The following is a 20,338-nucleotide window of genomic DNA, read 5'->3' as shown; positions in this document are numbered from 1 at the left end:
CCCACCCCGACCTCGGATGCGTCACCTTCCACAATGAAAGGTTGTGACACGTCCGGCTGCACCAGAAAAGGGGCAGAAGCAGAACCCTCCTTTATTGCTGAAAAGGCCTGTAATACCGCCTCAGACCAGACCGAGAAATCCGCGCCTTTCTTAGTCATATCTGTTAATGGTTTAATGAGTAATTCAAGATAAATTTACGGTAGAAGTTGGTGAACCCCAAAAAGTGCATGAGCGCTTTTCAGATTTTCGGGTCGATCCCAGTCCAACACTGCACAGACTTTTTCTGGATCCATACGAAAACCTGAGGATGAGAGCAGGTACCTCAGGAATTGCACTTCAGGGACTTCAAATACAAACTTCTCCATCTTATTCTCTCTTAGGATCTGTAACATTATTTGTCTCACGTGATCCTTGATGATGATGATGAAAGATCTCAGGAGCATTGGACAATCCAAAGGCATGACCCGATTCTCAGAATGACCCTCAGGGGTATTAAAGGCCGTTTTCCATTCATCCCCTTCCTTGACTCTTATCAGATTATATGCCCCCCTCAAATCCAACTTAGAGAACACCTTGGCGCCGACAATCTGATTGAACTAATCTGGGATCAAAGGAAGGGGGTAGGGATCACGGACAGTAATGCGATTGAGCTCACGGAAGTCCAGACATGGCCTAAGAGTTCCGTCCTTTTTTTACCAAAGACGAACCCTGCAGCCACTGGGGGTTTGGACGGTGTAATATGTCCACACCTCTTGTCAGGTGCAGCTCGTGGTCGTTACTGAGGCTCTCTTTAGTTCTGACTCGCACTGCTCACCACGTGGTGGATATTTCCTGCTGGAGTTGGTAGAGCTGGTGTGTTGTTCCTTTGGATCTCCTGCTCCTCCTCTATTCTGCTTTAAGCGAAGTGCATTTAGTTTAGCAGTTTGTTGTTCGCTATTTAAGTCAATGTAACATGAATAAAGCTCCTCTTCTACCAGGGCTCGGGGGGGTGAGAAGAGGCTCTCAGGAAACCAGCGGTGTGTCTGGTCTCATGATGAAGCAGTATGGCGTACACATACCTATACCTCTAATTGATTTGGCACCACACAAAGAAGAAGGAGATCCTATGATTTGTGAGGACACAGCCCCTATAAATGCCCCTCTAATTAATGCATAAATGTCTGTCCGGCTTCTACCTGTAGATCAGACCACAACTTCACTATTTGGTGCAATATGGACCTTAAAATCTAAATTCTGATGATTTATCTGCGAATATTTAAATGGATATAAAAGGGAACCTGTCAGCGGCAGCGCCATCCCAGCCGCCAGCAGTACCTTCCAGTAGCCGGCAGTGCGTTCCGATGATGACTTTCTTACTGCATTCTGATGAGGCAGAAGTATGAAAGGCGTTCTTTTATCCCCCGTCCGCGCTATTTTCCAGTCAGGCTGGAAGTTAAGGGAACCGCGCTCCCGGCCCCTTCGCTGTGACTGACAGCCGGCTACTTGAAGGTACTGCTGGCGGTTTGGGATGGGTTTTGCCCCTGACAGGTTCCCTTTAAAGCACAAGAGAATAAATTCTCCCACAGGCTCCACATGCTGTAAAAAAATAAAGGGACGTAAACTAACCGATCCCGGGGCTGCACTTCTGATGGAGTCAGTAATTATGTTTTGGGCGGAGTTAGAGGCGTGGCCTAGTATGGAAAAAGTGCTGCCATGTGCCCCGCACATATTGTCCCTCTTTGCAATTTTCAAAAGTTGGCAGGTATGGTAATATAACAATAATAATAGGTTTACCAGTATCTAACCAATACAATGGCGCCTTTCACCTTTGCAGGCGACAATACAGCTACTTTTGGAGTCGCAGGAAGTGACGAAACCCTTAGCTTCCGGGCAGGAGGAGCTTGTCCCCACCGGGCCTCCGTTCCCCATGCTTAGACGCTAGAGTGTACAAAGACTGGAGGAGAGCCCGCCCCTTCCTGGTCATGTGACTCTGATGTCACAGCCTGCCCGGTCGCATCTGCGTTCTTGATCTTCTCCGGGACGGTGGGAACGAGAGAAGCGGTCACAATGTCCCGCGGCTCCATCGAGATCCCTCTCCGGGACACTGACGAGGTGAGGGGCTTCCCTTCTAGTCCACCCCGCGGTGTGGTCGGCCTCCCAGGATTGACCCTGTAGTGCCTGAGTTCTGGGATGTCCTGTGGTGGGCGACCCTCGCCCGAAGTCTTATTATTAATTCCTGGATGTACCGCGACCCACAGGACCATGGTGGCTCCTGGGCCCCACCACAGAATGTTTGAGGGGCCCCGGCTGCGTATGTGGTGCTGGGCTCTTCATAAGAGGGGTTTGTGGCCCCCGGCTGCCCCTGCCCCTCGATGTCACCTATATAAACCCTTGGGCCCCCTGATGCCCCTATAGTCACCTATATAACCCCTTGGGCCCCCTGAGACCCGGCTGTCACTGCCCCTCGATGCCCCTATAGTCACCTATATAAACCTTTGGGCCCCCGTAGGCCCCGGCTGTCACTGCCCCTCGATGCCCCTATAGTCACCTATATAAACCTTTTGGGCCCCCGAGTCCCGGCTGTCACTGCCCCTATAGTCACCTATATAAACCTTTGGGCCCCTTGCGGCCCCGGCTGTCACTGCCCCTCGATGCCCCTATAGTCACCTATATAAACCTTTTGGGCCCCCGAGTCCCGGCTGTCACTGCCCCTATAGTCACCTATATAAACCTTTGGGGCCCCTGAGGCCCCTATAGTCACTGCTCCTTGATGCCCCTATAGTCACCTATATAAACCCTTAGGCCCCCTGAGGCCCGCTGTCACTGCTCCTTGATGCCCCTATAGTCACCTATATAACCCCTTGGGCCCCCTGAGTCCCGGCTGTCACTGCTCCTTGATGCCCCTATAGTCACCTATATAAACCTTTGGGCCCCTTGTGGCCCCCGCTGTCCCTGCTCCTTGATGCCCCTATAGTCACCTATATAAACCTTTGGGCCCCTTGTGGCCCCCGCTGTCCCTGCTCCTTGATGCCCCTATAGTCACCTATATAAACCTCAGCTGTCACTGCCCCTATAGTCACCTATATAAACCTTTGAGGCCCCTATAGTCACTGCTCCTTGATGCACCTATAGTCACCTATATAAACCTTTGGGCCCCTTGAGGCCCCGGCTGTCACTGCTCCTTGATGCCCCTATAGTCACCTATATAAACCTTTGGGCCCCGGCTGCCCCTGCTCCTTGATGCCCCTATAGTCACCTATATAAACCCTTGGGCCCCCTGAGACCCGGCTGTCACTGCCCCTCGATGCCCCTATAGTCACCTATATAAACCTTTGGGCCCCTTGCGGCCCCCGCTGTCCCTGCTCCTTGATGCCCCTATAGTTACCTATATAAACCTTTGGGCCCCTTGCGGCCCCGGCTGTCCCTGCTCCTTGATGCCCCTATAGTCACCTATATAAACCTTTTGGGCCCCCCCGAGTCCCGGCTGTCACTGCCCCTATAGTCACCTATATAAACCTTTGAGGCCCCTATAGTCACTGCTCCTTGATGCCCCTATAGTCACCTATATAAACCTTTGGGCCCATTGAGGCCCCGGCTGTCACTGCTCCTTGATGCCCCTATAGTCACCTATATAAACCTTTGGGCCCCTTGCGGCCCCGGCTGTCCCTGCTCCTTGATGCCCCTATAGTCACCTATATAAACCTTTTGGGCCCCCCGAGTCCCGGCTGTCACTGCCCCTATAGTCACCTATATAAACCTTTGGGCCCCTTGAGGCCCCGGCTGTCACTGCTCCTTGATGCCCCTATAGTCACCTATATAAACCTTTGGGCCCCGGCTGCCCCTGCTCCTTGATGCCCCTATAGTCACCTATATAAACCTTTGGGCCCCCTGAGGCCCCGGCTGTCCCTGCTCCTTGATGCCCCTATAGTCACCTATATAAACCTTTGGGGCCCCTGAGGCCCCTATAGTCCCTGCTCCTTGATGCCCCTATAGTCACCTATATAAACCCTTGGGCCCCCCCCCCCCGGGCTGTCTGAGGGGTCCGCCATCTTTGCACTGGCAGCTGCTCATTTAGCGGCTGTTTGCCTCGGGCACCGCTTATCTCCAGACCCGCTGATCCCCTGGTGACAGGCCAGCGCTGTCATGTGATCGCTCTCCGCTTCCTCCGCAGGTCATCGAGCTTGACTTCGACCAGTTACCGGAGGGGGACGAGGTGATCAGTATCCTGAAGCAGGAGCACACCCAGCTGCACATATGGATCGCCCTGGCGGTGAGTACCTGCGCAGCGGCGCCCTGTTTCTGGGGTGCGGGGGTCCGGGGTGCACGGATCTCATGTCCTCCCTCTCTGCAGCTGGAGTATTACAAGCAGGGGAAGACGGAAGACTTTGTGAAGCTGCTGGAGGCGGCTCGGATCGACGGCAACCTGGACTACCGGGACCACGAGAAGGACCAGATGACCTGCCTGGACACCCTGGCCGCGTACTACGTCCAGCAGGCCCGGAAGGAGAAGAATAAGGACAGCAAGAAAGAGCTGATCACCCAGGCCACCCTGCTGTACACCATGGCCGACAAGATCATCATGTACGACCAGGTGAGCCCACTGTGTGCCCGCGCTGTGCCCTCCCGCCCGGGGGTCCTGGCTGGGGCTCATTCTCTGTCTTCCTCCTCCAGAACCACTTGCTGGGCAGAGCCTGCTTCTGCCTGCTGGAGGGCGACAAGATGGACCAGGCGGACGCGCAGTTTCACTTTGTTCTCAACCAGTCGCCAAATAACATTCCTGCTTTGCTCGGTAAGTCCCAGGACGGCGGCCATGTTGGTTTTGCTCGCGTTCTCGTCACAGTCTTATCCTTTGTTATGTGTCTTGCAGGAAAGGCCTGCATCTCCTTTAACAAGAAGGACTACAGGGGCGCTCTGGCCTATTATAAGAAGGCGCTGCGTACCAACCCCGGCTGCCCAGGTAGGTCACTCGCCTAATAGGGTCATGACCTCTTAGATGAGCGCTGAGTGACCGTGCCTCGCACCCCACTGATTCTGTTAGGATCGGCCCCCTCTACGGGTGAGATGCCGGCACTGCGGGTGTCTGGCGTTCCTGACTGTGTCTTGTTCCTGCAGCCGGGGTCCGGTTAGGAATGGGCCACTGTTTCGTGAAACTCAACAAGCTGGATAAAGCTCGATTGGCCTTCGGACGGGCGCTGGACCTGAACCCCAAATGCGTTGGTGCCTTGGTGGGTTTGGCGGTTCTAGAGCTTAATAACAAAGAGGTAAGTGGCCACGAAGGTCTTCTACACTGGAGTTCACACTTGCTGGGGGTGCGGAGCAGAGTTATATCCCATGTGGAATCCGACCTGCGATGTGGATTTTCGCTTCTGCAGCCTCTCGGTTCTGGATTTGGCGACTATTTTTGCTGCAGGTTTCGCCACTTTCTGAATGACAGGTGAAATCTGCAGTAAAATCCGTGTCTAACGTGTGGATCTTGCTGTGGAGTCGCCCAGAATTCGTAGCTACATCCTGGCAGAGAAAGTCACATGACTGCTCCATTGAGAGTTGTAGTAGCGGCCATGTTGGAATAGAACAGAATTTACGGAGCGAGCCGAGGGCACGAGCTGCTATCTGGACGAATTCTGCTTGATTTGTTCCGCTCCTCCTTGTACACATCCGTGAAAAAATCCTGTTTATTTTCAGGCAGATTCCATCAAAAATGGCGTCCAGCTGCTGTCGAAAGCGTACACGATTGACCCCAGCAACCCCATGGTCCTCAATCATCTGGCCAATCACTTTTTCTTCAAGAAGGTGAGAATCGGTTAGAAACGTATAAAATACAATCTACTGCTCTGTTATCAGCCGCGTCCGACCGGGAAGAGACCGAGCGTTGTCTATCGACTGATATCAGCCGCTCCTCTGATAACGCTGCTGTACTGTAATAATGTCACTGATATCAGCCGCTCCTCTGATAACGCTGCTGTACTGTAATAATGGGACTGATATCAGCCGCTCCTCTGATAACGCTGCAGTACTGTAATAATGTGACTGATATCAGCCGCTCCTCTGATAACGCTGCAGTACTGTAATAATGTGACTGATATCAGCCGCTCCTCTTATAACGCTCCTGTACTGTAATAATGTGACTGATATCAGCCGCTCCTCTTATAACACTGCTGTACTGTAATAATGTGACTGATATCAGCCGCTCCTCTTATAACGCTGCTGTACTGTAATAATGTGACTGATATCAGCCGCTCCTCTTATAACGCTCCTGTACTGTAATAATGTCACTGATATCAGCCGCTCCTCTTATAACGCTGCTGTACTGTAATAATGGGACTGATATCAGCCGCTCCTCTTATAACGCTGCTGTACTGTAATAATGTGACCGATATCAGCCGCTCCTCTTATAACGCTGCTGTACTGTAATAATGTGACTGATATCCACCGCTCCTCTTATAACGCTGCTGTACTGTAATAATGGGACTGATATCAGCCGCTCCTCTTATAACGCTCCTGTACTGTAATAATGTGACCGATATCAGCCGCTCCTCTTATAACACTGCTGTACTGTAATAATGTGACCGATATCAGCCGCTCCTCTTATAACACTGCTGTACTGTAATAATGTGACTGATATCAGCCGCTCCTCTTATAACACTGCTGTACTGTAATAATGTCACTGATATCAGCCGCTCCTCTTATAACGCTCCTGTACTGTAATAATGTGACTGATATCAGCCGCTCCTCTGATAACGCTGCTGTACTGTAATAATGTGACCGATATCAGCCGCTCCTCTTATAACACTGCTGTACTGTAATAATGTCACTGATATCAGCCGCTCCTCTTATAACGCTCCTGTACTGTAATAATGTCACTGATATCAGCCGCTCCTCTGATAACGCTGCTGTACTGTAATAATGGGACTGATATCAGCCGCTCCTCTGATAACGCTGCAGTACTGTAATAATGTGACTGATATCAGCCGCTCCTCTTATAACGCTCCTGTACTGTAATAATGTGACTGATATCAGCCGCTCCTCTTATAACGCTGCTGTACTGTAATAAGATGGGACTGATATCAGCCGCTCCTCTGATAACGCTGCTGTACTGTAATAAGATGACTGATATCAGCCGCTCCTCTTATAACGCTGCTGTACTGTAATAAGATGGGACTGATATCAGCCGCTCCTCTTGTAACGCTGCTGTACTGTAATAATGTCACTGATATCAGCCGCTCCTCTGATAACGCTGCTGTACTGTAATAATGGGACTGATATCAGCCGCTCCTCTTATAACGCTGCTGTACTGTAATAATGTGATCAGCTGCTCCTCTGATAACGCTGCTGTACTGTAATAACGTGACTGATATCAGCCGCTCCTCTTATAACGCTGCTGTACTGTAATAATGTGACTGGTGTCAGCCGCTCCTCTTATAACGCTCCTGTACTGTAATAACACTGGATCATTTCCTTCACTCTCCCACAGGATTACAGCAAAGTTCAGCATCTCGCTCTCCACGCCTTTCACAACACGGAGGTGGAGGCCATGCAGGCGGAGAGCTGCTACCAGCTGGCCCGATCCTTCCACGTGCAGGTAAGGGGGCGGGGCTGCTCTGGATGCTGGGGGAGGGGTTCAGCAGGGTTGTCAGTCCTTTACTCTTGTGTTGTCGTTCTTTTCTCTCAGGAGGATTACGATCAGGCTTTTCAGTATTACTACCAGGCCACGCAGTTTGCCGCCGCCTCCTTTGTGCTGCCATTTTTTGGACTGGGACAGATGTACATTTACAGGGGGGACAAGGAGAATGCGGCTCAGTGCTTCGAGAAGGTTCTCAAGGCGTATCCTAACAACTACGAAACCATGAAAATCCTCGGGTCACTGTACGCCGCCTCCGAGGACCAGGAGAAGAGGGATATTGCAAAGGTAAGAAAGGCGGGGCAGCGTAATATATGGGATGGAGATCATCGCTCGTCTTAGAGAGAGTTGCTGTACGTAATCTGTATGATATTCTGCAGCCACCACTAGAGGGAGCTCACTACATACAGATTATACAGCCACCACTAGAGGGAGCTCACTACATACAGATTATACAGCCACCACTAGAGGGAGCTCACTACATACAGATTATACAGTCACCACTAGAGGGAGCTCACTACATCCAGATTATACAGCCACCACTAGAGGGAGCTCACTACATACAGATTATACAGTCACCACTAGAGGGAGCTCACTACATACAGATTATACAGCCACCACTAGAGGGAGCTCACTACATACAGATTATACAGTCACCCCTAGAGGGAGCTCACTACATACAGGTTATACAGCCACCACTAGAGGGAGCTCACTACCTACAGATTATACAGCCACCACTAGAGGGAGCTCACTACATACAGAGTATACAGCCACCACTAGAGGGAGATCACTACATACAGATTATACAGCCACCACTAGAGGGAGCTCAGTACATACAGATTATACAGCCACCACTAGGGGGAGCTCACTACATACAGATTATACAGCCACATCTAGGGGGAGCTCACTACATACAGATTATACAGCCACCACTAGAGGGAGCTCACTACATACAGATTATACAGCCACCACTAGAGGGAGCTCACTACATACAGATTATACAGCCACCACTAGAGGGAGCTCACTACATACAGGTTATACAGTCACCACTAGAGGGAGCTTACTAAATATAGATCATACAGTCACCACTAGGGGGAGCTCACTACATACAGATTATACAGCCACCACTAGAGGGAGATCACTACATACAGATTATACAGTCACCACTAGAGGGAGCTCACTACATACAGATTATACAGCCACCACTAGAGGGAGCTCACTACATACAGATTATACAGCCACCACTAGGGGGAGCTTACTACATACAGATTATACAGCCACCACTAGAGGGAGATCACTACATACAGATTATACAGCCACCACTAGGGGGAGCTCACTACATACAGATTATACAGCCACCACTAGAGGGAGCTCACTACATACAGATTATACAGTCACCACTAGAGGGAGCTCACTACATACAGATTATACAGCCACCACTAGAGGGAGCTCACTACATACAGATTATACAGCCACCTCTAGGGGGAGCTCACTACATACAGATTATACAGCCACCACTAGAGGGAGCTCACTACATACAGATTATACAGCCACCACTAGAGGGAGCTCACTACATACAGATTATACAGCCACCACTAGAGGGAGCTCACTACATACAGATTATACAGCCACCACTAGAGGGAGCTCACTACATACAGATTATACAGCCACCACTAGGGGGAGCTCACTACATATAGATTATACAGCCACCACTAGGGGGAGCTCACTACATACAGATTATACAGTCACCACTAGAGGGAGCTCACTACATACAGATTATACAGCCACCACTAGAGGGAGCTCACTACATACAGATTATACAGCCACTACTAGAGGGAGCTCACTACATACAGATTATACAGACACCACTAGAGGGAGCTCACTACATATAGATTATACAGTCACCACTAGAGGGAGCTCACTACATACAGATTATACAGCCACCACTAGGGGGAGCTCACTACATATAGATTATACAGTCACCACTAGAGGGAGCTCACTACATACAGATTATACAGCCACCACTAGAGGGAGCTCACTACATACAGATTATACACAGCCACTACTAGAGGGAGCTCACTACATACAGATTATACAGTCACCACTAGAGGGAGCTCACTACATACAGATTATACAGCCACTACTAGAGGGAGCTCACTACATACAGATTATACAGCCACCACTAGAGGGAGCTCACTACATACAGATTATAGAGCTCCTATTAAACTTGTTAGAGATCTGTCTTCAGGGAGCTCCCCCTAGTGGAGACTGCCTCAGTAGAATTGTATTCATGTGCTTTTTTTTTTTTTTTTTTTTTTTTTTTTTTTAACTAGATTGTACTAATAATCGTACATACTTTAAATAATACAGAAAAGAGAACAAAAATGGTACATTAAAGCACGTGCAGTGCAGAGAACCTCTGGGATGGGAAAAAATGCAAAATCGGCTCGTACCGCAGTACAAATCCCATATCTGTGACTAAAAATTCTATACAAGCATTTTTATGACTTTCGAGTCCTGTGATCCGCTGTCTTCCTGGGGGGTGAGGTGTCCGGCCACATAATGTTACGTACTGGCTCGGTACTCGGAGGACCCCCTCTGACACGCAGGGGCCTTAGATACGGCGCGGGGTTGACTTCATCTCCTGTGCAGCTTCTCGTCATTGTCTCCACAGAGTCACTTGAAGAAGGTGACTGAGCAGTACCCCGATGACGTGGAGGCCTGGATTGAGCTGGCTCAGATTTTGGAGCAGACAGACATCCAGGTGAGGGACGCTACGTCGGGGGGGGGGGGGGGGGGGGTAGTAAGTTGTGCATCTGTCTCTGACCCGTTTACCTTCTCCCCCAGAACGCCCTCTCGGCCTACGGTACAGCCACTCGGATCCTGCAGGAGAAGGTGCAGGCCGACGTGCCCCCCGAGATCCTCAATAACGTGGGGGCTCTTCACTACCGCCTGGGCAACCTGGGAGAAGCAAAGGTACCTGGGGTCAGGGGGTCACCCGCAGGACACATTAGGAAACTAATTGACACAAGCAGATAGCTGCGGACAATTGTTAATGAACTCAATGGGTAACCCCAAAGGATTCCCAGTGATGGGCGACCGTACTGGAACGTAACCTTGAATAAATGTGCCCATAGACGACATTCTCAAAGATCCCAATTAAATCAAAACTAAACAAAAAAGTAACTGTGCGCAAAAAACCTTGACGCCTACAGACATTTAGAAACAGAGCGGCGGATAGCGGCGAGTATCATCAGAGGAAAAGAGACCCGGCAGAAGGGACAGACGCTGGGGCTCATCCCCTCGGTGTCCCTATAACGTCCTCTAGTCACCACCTCACTGTCCGCCCCCAATTATCCCTCGCTGCCCAGCTTCATCCTGGGGACAAGAGAGGGGAAACACTCGTACCAATTCACAGGACGTCCCGAGGCGTTTGGACTAGGACTACTGCCGTGACAATCCGGTGACAGGTGGCCTTAGTGCATCCGTCCTGAACGGATCCGTTTGTATTATCTGTAACATTGCCAGAACGGATCCGTCCCCATTGACTTACATTGTGCGCCAGAACGGATCCGTCCCCATTGACTTACATTGTGCGCCAGAACGGATCCGTCCCCATTGACTTACATTGTGCGCCAGGACGGATCCGTTTGGCTGCAGGCAGCGTTTTGGCGTTCGCCTCCAGAGCAGAACGGAGACGGATCGGAGGCAAACTGACGCATTCTGAGCGGATCCTTCTACATTCAGAATACATTAGAGTAAAACTGATCCGTTTTGGACGCTGAGCCCTGAACGGATCTCAGAAACGGAAACCAGAACGCCGGTGTGAGAGGAGCCTTAGAATTATTAAGATCGCCCATCACTGTGAATATATCCGGTTTTAAAGGGACAGCGTAATGTGCAAACCCTTCATAATCTAGACCTGCCCACACAGCTGAGGGCTTGTTACAGTGTATCAGCGCCATCTGCATGAAGTCCAGGGCAGGAGAGACTTGTGATCCTGTGTGTACTTCATATAGGATTGCATATACTGATGCACTGTAACAGACAATCAGCTGCGAGAATGTGATAGAAGAGGAGTAGACCATTTAATAATCTGGGGTCTGCAGGCCCGCAGAGTTGTCGGATTGTCAGACTCGCCCCCATATGATTTACCCTCCTGAGGTTACATATGATGAGCCTCTTAACGTGCTCTGAGCGTGTACCGTATTTGTGGGTTTACAGAAGTATTTCCTGGCCTCCCTGGACCGCGCCAAAGCAGAAGCCGAACACGATGAGCATTACTACAGCGCCATCTCTGTCACCACCAACTACAACCTGGCGAGACTGTACGAGGCGCTGTGCGAATTCCACGAGTCCGAGAAACTGTACAAAAACATCCTCAGGGAGCATCCAAACTATGTGGACTGTAAGTTATAGATCAGCAGAGAATGCTGGGGGATTTCAGCTCTGGAGTATAATACAGGAGGCAAGTCAGGATCAGTACAGGATAAGTAATGTATGTACACAGTGACTGCACCAGCAGAATAGTGAGTGCAGCTCTGGAGTATAATACAGGAGGCAAGTCAGGATCAGTACAGGATAAGTAATGTATGTACACAGTGACTGCACCAGCAGAATAGTGAGTGCAGCTCTGGGGTATAATACAGGATGTAACTCAGGATCAGTACAGGATAAGTAATGTATGTACACAGTGACTGCACCAGCAGAATAGTGAGTGCAGCTCTGGAGTATAATACAGGATGTAACTTAGGATCAGTACAGGATAAGTAATGTATGTACACAGTGACTGCACCAGCAGAATAGTGAGTGCAGCTCTGGAGTATAATACAGGATGTAACTCAGGATCAGTACAGGATAAGTAATGTATGTACACAGTGACTGCACCAGCAGAATAGTGAGTGCAGCTCTGGAGTATAATACAGGATGTAACTCAGGATCAGTACAGGATAAGTAATGTATGTACACAGTGACTGCACCAGCAGAATAGTGAGTGCAGCTCTGGAGTATAATACAGGATGTAACTCAGGATCAGTACAGGATAAGTAATGTATGTACACAGTGACTGCACCAGCAGAATAGTGAGTGCAGCTCTGGAGTATAATACAGGATGTAACTCAGGATAAGTAATGTATGTACACAGTGACTGCACCAGCAGAATAGTGAGTGCAGCTCTGGAGTATAAGTAGGTATTCTTGGTGGGCTTTTCTCAGGTGCTGCAGTGTGACTATCCTCCCGGTTGTGTTTCTCAGGTTACTTACGTCTTGGAGCGATGGCCAGAGACAAAGGAAATTTTTATGAGGCGTCTGATTGGTTTAAGGAGGCTCTTCAGATTAACCAGGTAGTTTGGTTTCTGCTCTCCATCTCGCGGTCAGAGCTCGGACCCTGTAGTAATCGCCCTTTGTTGCCCCCTCTCAGGATCACCCTGACGCTTGGTCCTTGATTGGAAACCTTCACTTGGCCAAGCAGGAATGGGGTCCTGGACAGAAGAAGTTTGAGAGGATTTTGAAGCAGCCATCGACCCAGAATGACACCTACTCTATGCTGGCGCTGGGTAACGTGTGGCTGCAGACGCTGCACCAACCCACCCGAGACCGGGAGAAGGTAAGTGTATGGCCGCCGTAGCGTAGTCCCTCACACCCCCCGTAGCTTTGGTTTGAGCAGTGCTCGGGCGGTTCCCCTGCATTCAGTGCTGTATAGAGGTTAGAGCTGCATCTCTCACCCGCAGGAAAAACGTCACCAGGACCGGGCGCTGGCCATCTATAAACAGGTGCTGAGAAACGACTCCAAGAATCTGTATGCTGCAAACGGCATCGGTACGTACAGAGGGCGCTACATGCATCATATGGGGTCCTGTGGCTTCTTTCCCTCCTTGCAGCATGCCTTCTGTGCACCTTGTGGTCGGCTACTTTCACACTTGCGACGGCAGGAAACGGCAGGCGTACCGATGCTAGCGCTAGCCCACTGTGCCCCCGGAAGTCCGCTCTGGCCCCCTTCACTATAATGGGGGCGGGTTAGGCCCCGAGGCGGCTGGACAAAAACTCCAGCAGAGCTAAACCCGGACATGTCCCCATCTTCACCCCTCCGGCCCCCCTGATATGAGCATGGAAAGCACTTCATGCTCGGATGCTCTCCTTGCAGGACAAAGGCGTTTATAGGGACTGCTAGGCGGAGGCTTCCACCCAGCAGTGTTGCCAGTGACGTCACCGGCTCTGATGGGCGGGCTTTAGCCGTTTTACAGGCTAGGGCAGAGCTAAAGCCCACCCATTAGTGCTGGTGACGTCACTGGGTTCAGTGCTAGGGGGAAGCCTACACCTAGCAGTCCCTATAGAGAGCCCTGTACATCACCGGATCGCCTTTTCCCTGCGCCATTCGGCACAGGGTAAAGGAGACCATAGGAGGCTGAAGGGCTCCAATGCTCATATTGGGGAGGCTGAGTGGGGGATATGTTCATGCTCAGCTCTGAACCCGGACAACCCCTTTAAAGCCCATCTGTCAGCAGTTCTGTCCCACTGACCCCGGCTGACCTGTGTCATGTGCTCCTGGCAGCTGAAGGCATCTGTGTTGGTCCCATGTTCATATGTGCTCGCAATGCTGAGAAACATGATGTTTTACTATATGCAAATGAGCCTTTAGGAGCAACGGGGCGTTACCATTGCACCTAGAGGCTCCGTTCTCTCTGCACTTTGACAGGGCCAGGCAGAATTGATCACACCTGATCCTGTCAATCAAAGCGCCAAGGGCGCAGCAGCTGCACAGAGCAGAGCCTCTAGGTGTAATGGTAACGCCCCCGTTGCTCCTAGAGGCTAATTTGCATATAATAACATCTTTTTTTTCTCAGCAATGCGGGCACATATGAACATGGGACCAGCACATGGCACAGGTCAGACGGTGTCATGGGGACAGAACTGCTGACAGATGCCCTTTAAGCTGACCATAGACAAGCTCCCCTTATAATGCTCTGTCTCGTAATACACTGCATTATGTATTTTGTACTGATCTTTATACCCCAGAGCCACAGAAGTGAAATCTCCCAACATTCCCTGCTTGTTCAGTGTCTGCACAGAGCTTGATGGGGCGATTTGCATTCTGGGAGTTGTTGTCCGTGCACCGCCTGCATTATAGGAGCTCGGTTTGTCCACCTGCTTGCTGACTGTTTCTATTAACCATGTGTAAAATGATTCTGCGCTGGTTGTAATTCCACATCTGCAGATTAATTCTATAGATATGTGAAATGGAGTTCAAAGCTGGACATCTACTAATAGGGGGGGGGTCCCATATTTGCCTTTTATATATCAGGGGCTGTGTTGGCGCACAAAGGATACGTGCGAGAAGCCCGTGATGTGTTTGCCCAGGTCAGAGAGGCGACTGCCGAGATCAGCGACGTCTGGCTCAACCTGGCCCACATCTACGTGGAGCAGAAACAGTACATCAGCGCCGTGCAGATGGTAGGTACTGAGCCGGCCGTACCTCTCCTCCATAGTCCAGCTGAACCCTGGAGGTGACTGTCCGCCTTGTCCTTACCCCCTCTAGTATGAAAACTGTCTGCGCAAATTCTACAAGCACCAGAACACGGAGGTGCTGCTGTACCTCGCCCGAGCCTTGTTCAAGTGCGGGAAACTGCAGGAGTGTAAGCAGATTCTGCTGAAGGTGAGCGCCATGCTGACGGCAGCATTCATGTGGGGGCCGGTTCTACTGATGGCCCCCTTAGCTGCATGGGAACTCGACTAAAGAGGCCTGCAATGTGAACAGGTTCAGACCAGGGCAGGTTATACACACAAATGTACCGTACACTGACAGCAAGGAGAGATCTTGAAAAACAGTAAGGCATTGAGGCACAGCGTTTTTAAGAAAGTGACTTTAATGTCTTGATTCTTCATCTGCTGTCCTCCTCCGACTCTGCAGGCTCGCCATGTGTCCCCCAATGACACCGTCCTCATGTTCAATGTGGCCCTGGTGCTGCAGAGACTCGCCACGTTGGTGCTGAAAGACGAGAAGAGCAACTTGAAGGAAGTACTGAACGCCGTCAAAGAGCTGGAGCTCGCCCACCGGTGAGACGGGCGAGGAAGCTGGGGTGCCCTGACTGTAGACGTAGCATGTGGTGGCAGAGTATTGCGCCACCTAGAGGCTGCAGGGATCGGTGCTCTCTGACCTGTCGCTGTTTCTTCTGTAGATATTTCAATTACTTGAGCAAAGTCGGTGATAAGATGAGGTTTGATTTGGCTCTTGCTGCTTCCGAGGCCAGGTACGTGCCGCAGTGATTGATTAACCCTTATTTGTGACTTGATGCCTTGTTTTAATCGGCTGCCTCCATTCTAGACAATGCTCGGACCTTCTGAGTCAGGCTCAGTATCATGTGGCCCGGGCTCGTAAGCAGGATGAGGAGGAGAAGGAGCAGCGCGCCAAGCAAGAGCAAGAGAAGGAGGTCCTGCGTCAGAAGCTGCAGAAGGAACAGGTGGGTGCCCGGAGCCAGGGCGAGGGGTGTAGGTGATGGCCAACCATGGGTCTTCTGTGTTGATGAATAACCATTTTTAATCTTTCCAGGAAGAGAAAAAACTCAAGGAGATCGAGGAGCAGAAGAAACTCTTGGAGCAGAGAGCGCAGTATGTGGAGAAGACCAAAAACATCTTACAGTTTACTGGAGAGATGGAGGGTCCCAAAGAGAAGAAACGAGGTGGTGGTGGCCGGGTGAGTCTTATATGGTGACATGATGCCAGGCTATACTGTACCTGAACTTTAGGCTTGGTGTCGAGCTCTGCAGCGCCTGTAGTCTGGGTGCCGCCGGGCTTTGCGGCGCCTGTAGTCTGGGCGCCGCCGGGCTCTGCAGCGCCTGTAGTGTGGTGGCGCCGCCGGGCTCTGCAGCACCTGTAGTGTGGTGGCGCCGCCGGGCTCTGCAGCGCCTGTAGTGTGGTGGCGCCGCCGGGCTCTGCAGCGCCTGTAGTGTGGTGGCGCCGCCGGGCTCTGCAGCGCCTGTAGTGTGGTGGCGCCGCCGGGCTCTGCAGCGCCTGTAGTGTGGTGGCGCCGCCGGGCTCTGCAGCGCCTGTAGTGTGGTGGCGCCGCCGGGCTCTGCAGCGCCTGTAGTGTGGTGGCGCCGCCGGGCTCTGCAGCGCCTGTAGTGTGGTGGCGCCGCCGGGCTCTGCAGCGCCTGTAGTGTGGTGGCGCCGCCGGGCTCTGCAGCGCCTGTAGTGTGGTGGCGCCGCCGGGCTCTGCAGCGCCTGTAGTGTGGTGGCGCCGCCGGGCTCTGCAGCGCCTGTAGTGTGGTGGCGCCGCCGGGCTCTGCAGCGCCTGTAGTGTGGTGGCGCCGCCGGGCTCTGCAGCGCCTGTAGTGTGGTGGCGCCGCCGGGCTCTGCAGCGCCTGTAGTGTGGTGGCGCCGCCGGGCTCTGCAGCGCCTGTAGTGTGGTGGCGCCGCCGGGCTCTGCAGCGCCTGTAGTGTGGTGGCGCCGCCGGGCTCTGCAGCGCCTGTAGTGTGGTGGCGCCGCCGGGCTCTGCAGCGCCTGTAGTGTGGTGGCGCCGCCGGGCTCTGCAGCGCCTGTAGTGTGGTGGCGCCGCCGGGCTCTGCAGCGCCTGTAGTGTGGTGGCGCCGCCGGGCTCTGCAGCGCCTGTAGTGTGGTGGCGCCGCCGGGCTCTGCAGCGCCTGTAGTGTGGTGGCGCCGCCGGGCTCTGCAGCCCCTGTAGTGTGGGGCCCCTGGGCTCTGCAGCGCCTGTAGTGTGGTGGCGCCGCCGGGCTCTGCAGCGCCTGTAGTGTGGTGGCGCCGCCGGGCTCTGCAGCGCCTGTAGTGTGGTGGCGCCGCCGGGCTCTGCAGCGCCTGTAGTGTGGTGGCGCCGCCGGGCTCTGCAGCGCCTGTAGTGTGGTGGCGCCGCCGGGCTCTGCAGCGCCTGTAGTGTGGTGGCGCCGCCGGGCTCTGCAGCGCCTGTAGTGTGGTGGCGCCGCCGGGCTCTGCAGCGCCTGTAGTGTGGTGGCGCCGCCGGGCTCTGATTTTCTTCATGTTCTCTTCTTACAGAGATCCAGAAAGAACGGGGAGTTTGATGAGTTTGTCAACGACGACTCTGATGAGGATCTGCCGAGCAAGAAGAAGAGAAGGAAGAAGGGCGGCAGCAGCAGTGGAGGAGAGCAGGAAGGAGGAGAGGAGAATGAAGGAGAGAAGAAGACGAAAAAGCGGAGGAGACGGTGATTGTCAGAATGCTGCATAACACCCCCTCCCCCCCAGAGCTGCGATGGGTCATAGGGACATTGAGGGGCGAGAGGACTCTCCATCATCCTCATCCATGTCCTAGTTCTCTCAGTTTAGGGAAAAGCTGGGTGGGGGACCACCAATATGGCTGCTATTGCAGCTGCTGCAGGTGAACAGCACCTCTAAAGGCTCATGCACATGACCGTATGTCGGGCTGCAAAAAATACGGATGACGTTCGTGTGCATTCGGTATTTTGTGGAACGGAGCAGCCGGCCCCTAATAGAACAGTCCTATCTTTGCCCAAAATGCGGACAATAATAGGACATGTTCTATTTTTTTGCGAAACCAACATATGGAAACGCAATGCACGCGCGGAGTAACTTCCGTTTATTATTTTTTTTAAATGAATAATTCTGCATACTGTCCGCCAAAAAACCCCGGAACGGACACATTCCTGTGTATGAGCCCTAACTGTGTCTCTTCTCATCAGGCCCCAGAAGTCTGGCGAAGGATCAGACGATGATGAGGAGCAACGTCCCCGTGCCAAAAAGAGACCGCCAAAGAAGAAGGTAAATAAGTGCCCCCCATAGGTCTGTCCCCAGAAGTCTGGTATTGCCCCAGTGGGGTGTCGTCCCCTATGTAAAAGAATCTCCCCTCGTACATGAGATTAACCGCTCATCAGGCACCGCTGATCTTATCGCTAATCTCTTTTCTTCTCAGCCGATTAGAGTGGAGAGAACTCCGGCCTCCATGAAAGGGAAGATCAAGTCGAAAGCTATGATCTCCTCCAGCGACGACTCTTCAGATGAGGACAAACTCAAAATTGCAGATGAAGGGTAAGAGTGATGTAAATGAGATTTAAAGGGGCCCCATCCCGAGGCCCGGTGGCTCCTCCCCTTTCCTGTAGGCACCACAGGTACAATCCTGTGTGGTTGCTGTGGATACATTGCAGCCGCCTCAGTCTCTTCAGTCGGGTTCTTGGGCAAGGAGTCTCTAGACTTGGCTCTTTGCAGTCACATTGGGTTCTCCAGTCACACCCAAAGCTGCAGCCCCCCTCCAAAACCTTGACTAATCTCCCAGAATGCCCTTCGCTGCTGCTTTGCATTGTGGGAGAAGTTATTCTTGACAATAAGTAATTTTCTTGTCTTCAGAAATGCCCGGAACAGCAACAGCGACTCAGACGGCGACACCCGACCTTCTAATAAGCGCATAATGTCCGATAGCGACTCTGATGGCGGAAACAAATCTGGAAGCGATGCAGGCAGTGGGCAGAAATCGCAGCAGTCCGGCGGCGAATCCGACGACAACGCCTGGGCAAGGAAGAGGCGGAGAGTGGAATCTGGATCTGATAACGACTCGGTCCGGTCAAGGCGAAGCGGATCTGGCGCATCAGATAACGAATCACGAGCTGCGTCCCGAAGCCCAGGGTCAGACAGGGAGTCCGGAAACGAGGGATCTGCCAGAGGATCCGGAAATGAGTCTGAGCCAGAAGTGTCAAACAACGAAAAGTCTGAGCGCGGATCCGACGACGACAGCGACTGACGCGTGAAACTTTCTTGTAATTAATGTAAATTAGACAAAAAGAAACCTCCTTAAAAATAATGTGGAGTTTTCTAAGCTTTGGCGTCTGTGGCCGAAGATTTTCCTGACGTTTCGTTTGTAACGTTCCAGTGTTATCACATCTGACCGGACAACTGCGACTGTTACCTCGGATTGTACGTCTTGTAACGTGTGTATATGAGGCGGTTTTTTCCACTCCTGAACTCCATTTTTTTATATAATGTTGAGTAACAAATATTTTTCATGTCTTCTCTGGTCACATCCAAAGCTGCGTTCACCGTGCCGCTGCTTTACTCATTCTCCAGCCTGGCACTGTGCCTTAGTGTATGCAGCTTGGGGTATGACTGGAGTATAATGCGTAATGGTACCGACAATGAAGGCCAAGTTCACACCTCAGTTATTTCCATCAGGGTACGCGGGAAGGGTCGGCCCCTGTTCTGTGGTTTTGGCTCAAAATCACTGATGGCAATAACGGAAGTGTGAACTCGGCCTAAGGGCTCATTCACACGGCTGTTGGTCGGCTGTTTCGTGCATTGGGGACCGTAATTTGTAGTCCCCAATGCACTGGCAGCATCTGTGCGGATTCCGCAGACTAATCCAGACCCATTCAACTTGAATGGGTCCACGATCCGTCTGCACCGCAAAATAGAGCACGGACAGAAAACTCCATAAGCTTCCGTGGTGGTCCGTGCCGCCGTTCTGCACCGGACCTTTTGGGTTGTGGACCCATTCCAGTGAATGCATCTGCATCCATGATGCGGGGTGCACACGGCTGGTGCCCGCATATTGCGCACCCACTGTTTGCAGGCCGCAATACGGGCACGGCAGGCCAATGGCCGTGTGTGCATTTTGTGGAATTCAGTGGCCTAGGGGCGTTTTGCTCATATCCCTTTTTAGGTTTGCATCTTCAGCAGCTCCTTTAAGATTCTGCAGACTCCTGAGTAACCTGCATCGGAGGATAATCTGCAAATTGATGGCCCCATGGAGTTGTATGGCCGCGCCGAGCT

At 52.0% G+C, this 20,338-nt stretch overlaps 2 protein-coding genes across 2 annotated transcripts in view; both read left to right on the top strand.

Moving 5' to 3' along the window:
• Window positions 1–20,338, top strand: part of GALNT18 (polypeptide N-acetylgalactosaminyltransferase 18) — a 507,876-nt gene that overhangs the window by 377,815 nt on the left and 109,723 nt on the right. The window lies entirely within an intron of this gene.
• Window positions 1,943–19,843, top strand: CTR9 (CTR9 homolog, Paf1/RNA polymerase II complex component). The gene is made up of 25 exons (XM_040410362.1): window positions 1,943–2,091; window positions 4,151–4,249; window positions 4,331–4,570; window positions 4,651–4,768; window positions 4,847–4,936; window positions 5,092–5,240; window positions 5,662–5,769; window positions 7,451–7,558; window positions 7,649–7,885; window positions 10,272–10,361; window positions 10,445–10,573; window positions 11,822–12,005; window positions 12,850–12,938; window positions 13,016–13,201; window positions 13,326–13,413; window positions 14,897–15,045; window positions 15,131–15,247; window positions 15,503–15,648; window positions 15,771–15,842; window positions 15,917–16,052; window positions 16,142–16,285; window positions 17,600–17,766; window positions 18,262–18,340; window positions 18,492–18,607; window positions 18,923–19,843. The coding sequence occupies exons 1-25, from the start codon at window positions 2,047–2,049 to the stop codon at window positions 19,311–19,313; spliced, it is 3,477 nt and encodes a 1,158-aa protein (XP_040266296.1). The 5' UTR covers window positions 1,943–2,046; the 3' UTR covers window positions 19,314–19,843.

The sequence above is a fragment of the Bufo bufo genome, chromosome 10 (assembly GCF_905171765.1).
Source record: "Bufo bufo chromosome 10, aBufBuf1.1, whole genome shotgun sequence".
NCBI classification, from domain to species: Eukaryota; Metazoa; Chordata; class Amphibia; order Anura; family Bufonidae; genus Bufo; species Bufo bufo.
This window is presented reverse-complemented; position numbering and strand designations above follow the sequence as displayed.